At 34.6% G+C, this 6,230-nt stretch overlaps 1 protein-coding gene across 1 annotated transcript; it reads right to left on the bottom strand.

Moving 5' to 3' along the window:
- Positions 1 to 202: 202 nt before the first annotated feature.
- LOC127123745 (uncharacterized) lies at positions 203 to 1,839 on the bottom strand. Its single transcript, XM_051053945.1, has 8 exons — positions 1,828 to 1,839; positions 1,699 to 1,770; positions 1,323 to 1,618; positions 1,048 to 1,230; positions 849 to 959; positions 693 to 774; positions 508 to 603; positions 203 to 223 (listed from the first exon to the last, which is right to left on the bottom strand). Exons 1-8 carry the CDS (start codon positions 1,837 to 1,839, stop codon positions 203 to 205), a joined length of 873 nt encoding a protein of 290 aa, XP_050909902.1.
- Positions 1,840 to 6,230: the final 4,391 nt, after the last annotated feature.

Below are 6,230 nucleotides of genomic sequence, written 5' to 3' on the forward strand. Positions count from 1 at the left end.
GAACACATTTGGAGTCATAATTCAAGCAAACCAACACAAGGATAGATAGGCACTGAACACATTTGGAGTCATAATTCAAGCATTTGTAATTTTTTAAAGCAAACCAACACAAGAATGAACACATTAATCTATCCATGAAATTAAAGATATCACTAAAATTATAAAGAACTATACACAAGTCAAAACTAATATGTTATACGGCCTATTTGGAGTCATAACTAATCTGTTAAAAATATAAAGAACTATACACTTGCCAACCAGAAATCATTCTTCATCAAAGTATTCATGTTATTTTGAAACCATTATATACTAATTAATCTTTTCTCAATAAAATATTGACACAATTCCTCCTTGATTTGTTCCAACTGCAGTCTCGTGTAATGAGCACACTTGTATTCATCAAAGTACTACATAACAAAACATAATATGCATGATTTAGTTAAAAGTAATAAATAATATGAAATATTCGATAAATATTAAAACAAATCCTAAGTTATAAATCCATACCGTGATTGGAATCTCTATTTGATTCATATTAATGATTTCCCTCATAAACCTCATTACAAAGTATCCGCAATCGATACCGTTGCGCTGTAGAGGACACTACATAGAAAAATAAATAAGAATGTATAGTTATCTTTTCTTATCAAGTAGCATCACTATTATAAGCAAAATTGTGAAAATTAAAGTACCTGCACTTTTATCCACGTAATGTTGCTGGATTTAGTACGTGGTACTCGAGCTTGTCTTTGAGATCGGAACACTTTTATTGATCTAACAAAATAAAAACATATATTTAGAACAATCTCACATAAATATACACGAATATTTAGAACAGTCTCACTTACGTATCAACTAATTGCTTCATATCCGGATAATTTGTCCATTCACCATCTATCGAATTCAGAAAATATACCACTTCTTTTAAAGGATCAATAGCAAGCAACAACCAGTGACACCTATAAATTAAAACAAAAGTTTATATGGAAATTTTTTACGTAAAAGAAACAATTAAAGATTAGAATAAACTTAGAATTAAAATCTAACCCTGAATTATACGGCCAAAGATACAAGTTGTTTGTACTGCTGGCCATGAATCTCTTGACTAAGTACTCTCTACATGAATCCGGTTCCCTACAAATTAATGCTTTGTTGACCAGGGAGGAAGACACGAAACGGAATCTGTTTGACAATTGATCATTCCCGCGCATGAAATTGTCATACAAGAACCTTCAATAAAAACATAATAAACATTAGACTATTTTTATTGAAATGTGTAAATAAATTGTTCAAGTAATTAAATAATATATAGATCGGATTACCGGATGTATGTGTGTATAACACCGACGCCTAATTCTTGATGCCGAAAAATATGTTCCAGATCTTCTTTTCCGATTGTTTCAGTGCATGAATAACCAAAGATATCTTCCTCCATATCCAGTAAGCGAATAGCACCAGCTGTTGCCATATCTGATGAGTCAACAAGTGTTTCAAGAGATATCTGGTATCGAGGCACAAAAGCACCTTTTTTTGGCAAAGAAGTCACTGGAAGATCCCTTTTGTTTTTCTGTCGACTACCAATTTTCTGGCTCAGTTGTTGTGACCCTTGAGCAAATACCTATAAATCATATAACATAGGTAAATTATAAAATCATGCATTTTTTGATTCGGATCATATAATTAACACTTTCAATATACCTCTTTTTGTGATGCAACAGACTCGTTGTGCCGCAAAATCCCATTATCCTTAGATGCGGGTTTTGTAGGCGTCTAAAATTACCATGTAAAAAAAATTAACTTAACGGTTCAGAATTGACATTTGAATACTAAAAGATTCATAGTGGTTTTTGAATTCAACATACCTCATCATCAATGAAAATGAGATCCAAGGGCCATGCAACAAATGATCCTATTGCATCTCACAGCAATGTTGTCTCTGAAACAATGTCAGGTATCGGTAGCAACGCATCCTTATCTAATACAACATCAACCGATACTTTAAGGTGTCCATCCGGGAGCGGTCTATGGTGAAGTAAATCTCCCGAAGTGTTGTGCACTTTTCCCTTGCCAACTAGGCGATAAGTCGGTGACGATAAGTATAGCTGACAAGATGAAATGCCATAAACCAATAATAAATATGTTACTTTTAATGTGTATATATTTCAATTAACATAAATGTGCTATTTTAATTTCAAAATAACATATATAATTACCTCGGGAAATTTATTTTGACAATTGATACTGGCTTTCTCACTAGTTTCTTTCAACTGTGAACTGCACTTTTCCATACACCTATATCTCTCATTATCCTTTTGCAATTGAAGAACTTGCGCTTGTAATGCCTGCAACGTCTCCATCACTTCTTGATTGCTAGGATTTCTTCTCCTTGGATTCTTATACAAGGAAGTTGGAGTACAACCATGCCCTTTACCCCTCACCCGACCGGGATACTCAGGAACATTTAGTGCTCTACTAAGTACGCTCCTGTTCTCCTGGTCCTCAGCTGTGCTTATCGATTGAGATAGGGTCTCCTGAAATTCATTTACATATCGGAAATTATTAGTGGAGATAAAAAAATTAATTATATATTATTAAACTTTTGATTTAATTAAAGACACAATGTTCTACTTACACATTCATCATAAATATGTTGAACGTCATCCCTAACAGTTCCATCCTTTCCCACACGAGCTTCTTTCCACAAAATATGTGGCGGAAGTGATGTTGCGTCACTTTTCGTCTCGTCTAACTACGCATTGACACAAATAATAAGATAATCAATTATAACACATTGAGACAATTAATAAGATCGTAGCATTTTTGTATACTTACAATTTTTTCCTCTAAGCGTGCATATCCCAAACGCCCTTTTTTGTATGCATACGTGGGATTTGACGCTCTCTCGCGATTTGTGGCACTCACTTTCTTGAAATTTTCGTCTCTTCTTTGGTCTACAAAAGCAACCCATTCTTCTTCTGTAATGAAGATCGCATACTTCACTGGATATTCCGGATCATATTCAACAAAAAAATTTTCTTTGTCCTTAAGATACTTGTTTGTTAAAAATATTCTCCACCCTCTGTGTCTTTTTCCGGCCAATTGAAGTATATACTTTTTTCGGATAGTTGTATCTTCAATGTTAAAAGACCTCTACGAAAAAATATTGGAATAGAGTGTGTTAGTATAAGTAATTTAAACACATTATCGTCAATATAAAGAAAATATAAACAATCATATATTGTACCAGTATCTCAGTCCAAATCTTATCTTTAGCGCTACCCAACTCTTTATTACTCCATCTTGTAGCAGTGATTGGAATGTGCATACGAACAAGTGTACCAATGTAGCTTGCCAATTTACATTATATGTTACTGCTTTATCTCTATCACGAATGATACTCTTCATAATAGTGATGCCTCGTGTAATTTCTTTTTCTGAAGTATCATCAGGAGCATTTGCATCTTGTGAGTTTTCTTGATCACTAGCCATTTAACCTGTAATAAAGAAAAAATATAAAAATGAAATGAAAAATATAAAAATCCATAATCAATAATCCATATATATACTGAATAATATAAAATGACATAGGCTATAATTAAATTTTCTTGAATGACATAGGCTATAATTATACTATTACCTTTTTCAGTAACGTCTCTTTCTTTTCTTGGTAGGAATATGTTCTACTTTTCTTTTAACAACGCGGACGGTTGGATTGATCCAAATACCCTCATTATGATCATTTCTAATACATGATTCATTCTCATTTTGATCATTTATGGTAAAAGATTCAATCTCAACATCAATATCACCTTGATCTCCAATTCTTTCATCAATTACTTTGTTAGATAAAAGCACTATAGACCATTTCGTACTTGTCGGATCAGTGACATAGAATACTTGTTTAGCTTGAGAGGCTAGAATGAAAGGCTCATCTGTGTAACCCACCCTATTAAGATCAACTTGCAAAAATCCTGACTTATCCACTCGTATGCCATTATTATTTTCAACCCACTTGCAACCAAATATAGGAATCTGAAACTTCTCATAATCAAACACCAAAATGCGCTCGATAACCCCAAAATATGACAGATTTGCAAATTTCGGGTTTAAGTCCTTCACACTTGATATGTGCATTGCTTCAGCTACCAAGGTGACACCACTATTTTGCATAGTACTTTTATCATCTTGTTCTTTGGTATAAAATGTGTATCCATTAATTGCGTATGCGCTATAAGAAAACACAACCAAACTTGGACCATATGCTAAACATCTCAACCTTTCTGTTATTGAAGCGGGATCTGAACGATACTTTGAATAAATATGTTCCTTAAACCATGGTATGAAACTTCGATTGTGCTCTCGTACTATCCAATTCTCATTTCTATTCGGATTTAAACCTCGAAGAACACCCTTGTGCATTTCAACATACGGCTCAACCTCAATCTCATTGTGCAGAACATACAAATGCACTTGATCTCGTTCGACCCTTGATACTGTCACAACTTTATTTCCAATTAGCTGTTTACCTTCTTTTTTTTCAACAATATGAGATTTGGGGAGTCCAATTGATTGAACATTTGACAAATATTCTGTACAAAACTCAACCGCTTCTTCAACAATGTATCGTTTGGCAATACAACCCTCTGGTCGACTTCGGTTTTTCACATACCCTTTTAATATTTTCATATAACGTTCAGCAGGGTACATCCATCTCATATAAGCTGGTCCGCACAATTGTGTCTCTTTCACAAGATGAACGACTAGATGGACCATTATGTCAAAAAACGAGGGAGGAAAATACATTTCAAGATCACACAAAGTAACAACTATTTCTTTTTGCAATGTTGGTAAGATCGCAGGATCGATCATCTTACTGCAAATTGACTTGAAGAAAAAACACAATTTAGTTATTGCGCTTCTTACTTTTTCTGGCAGAATAGAACGTATACTTATCGGTAGAAAATGTTCCATTATAACATGGCAATCATGCGTCTTTAAACTCTTTAACTTGAGGTCTTTCATAGACACAAGTCTTCTAATATCTGATGAGTAGCCTTCTGGAACTTTAACTTCACTTAGGAACTTACACAATATTTTTTTCTCCTTTCTAGATAGAGTGTAAACAGCAGGTGGTAGATATGTTCGTTTTCCTTTCTTCACGGGTCCCAATTCAGTTCTCATTCCCATGTTTACCATGTCCTTCCTTACATTAAGGCCATCCTTAGACTTTCCTTGTATATTGAGTAACGTACCAATAACACTGTCAAATACATTTTTTTCAATATGCATAACATCGAGGAAATGTCTTACATACAAAGACTTCCAATATGGCAGTTCAAAAAAAATTGACCTTTTCTTCCACCCACTCTTGACAAGTGTATGTGCAAAAGGCTTGCCAAACTTAGTACTTACGTCCTTCACCTTTTCAAAAATTTGATCACCTGTCAACATTGTTGGAGCTCTACCTTCTTCTGTATTTCCATTGAATGCTTTTCTCCACCCACGGTAGTGATGATTAGAATTTAAGAATCTACGATGACCGAGAAAGACATTCTTATGACAAAGGTCCAATCGCATCGTATCAGTTCCGTCTTCATAAACAGGACACGCTTTTTCACCTTTAATGCTGTACCCTGATAGATTTCCGTATGCTGGAAAATCATTAATTGTTCCAAAAAACATCGCCCTCAAGTTGAAACTTTCTTTCCTATACCCATCATAAACCTCCACACCGTTCTCCCACAAAAACTTTAAATCTTCGATTAAGGGTGTCAAGTATACGTCTATGTCATTCCCTGGTTGTTTAGGCCCAGAAATTAACATAGATAACATCATGTACTTACGCTTCATACATAGCCATGGAGGTAGGTTATAAATCATAAGAATCACAGGCCATGTGCTATGCGAGATACTTTGAATACCATGTGGGTTCATTCTATCAGTAGACAATGCCAAGCGAAGGTTTCTTGCTTCTTTTCCAAATTCAGGATAATCATTATCAATTTTCATCCACTGGGGTGAATCTGCCGGATGTCGAAACTTTCCATCAATAATTCTTTCATCTGCATGCCAAGTCAAGTGTCTTGAATCGGTTTCACTACGATACATGCGTCTAAATCTCGGAATTATAGGAAAATACCATAAGACTTTTGCTGGAGACAACTTTTTCTTATATCGAGGGGCACCACATTTAGGACACTCATTTAACGATGCATACTCGTTTCGAAACA

Source organism: Lathyrus oleraceus, chromosome 2, assembly GCF_024323335.1.
Source record: "Lathyrus oleraceus cultivar Zhongwan6 chromosome 2, CAAS_Psat_ZW6_1.0, whole genome shotgun sequence".
Lineage (NCBI taxonomy): Eukaryota > Viridiplantae > Streptophyta > Magnoliopsida > Fabales > Fabaceae > Lathyrus > Lathyrus oleraceus.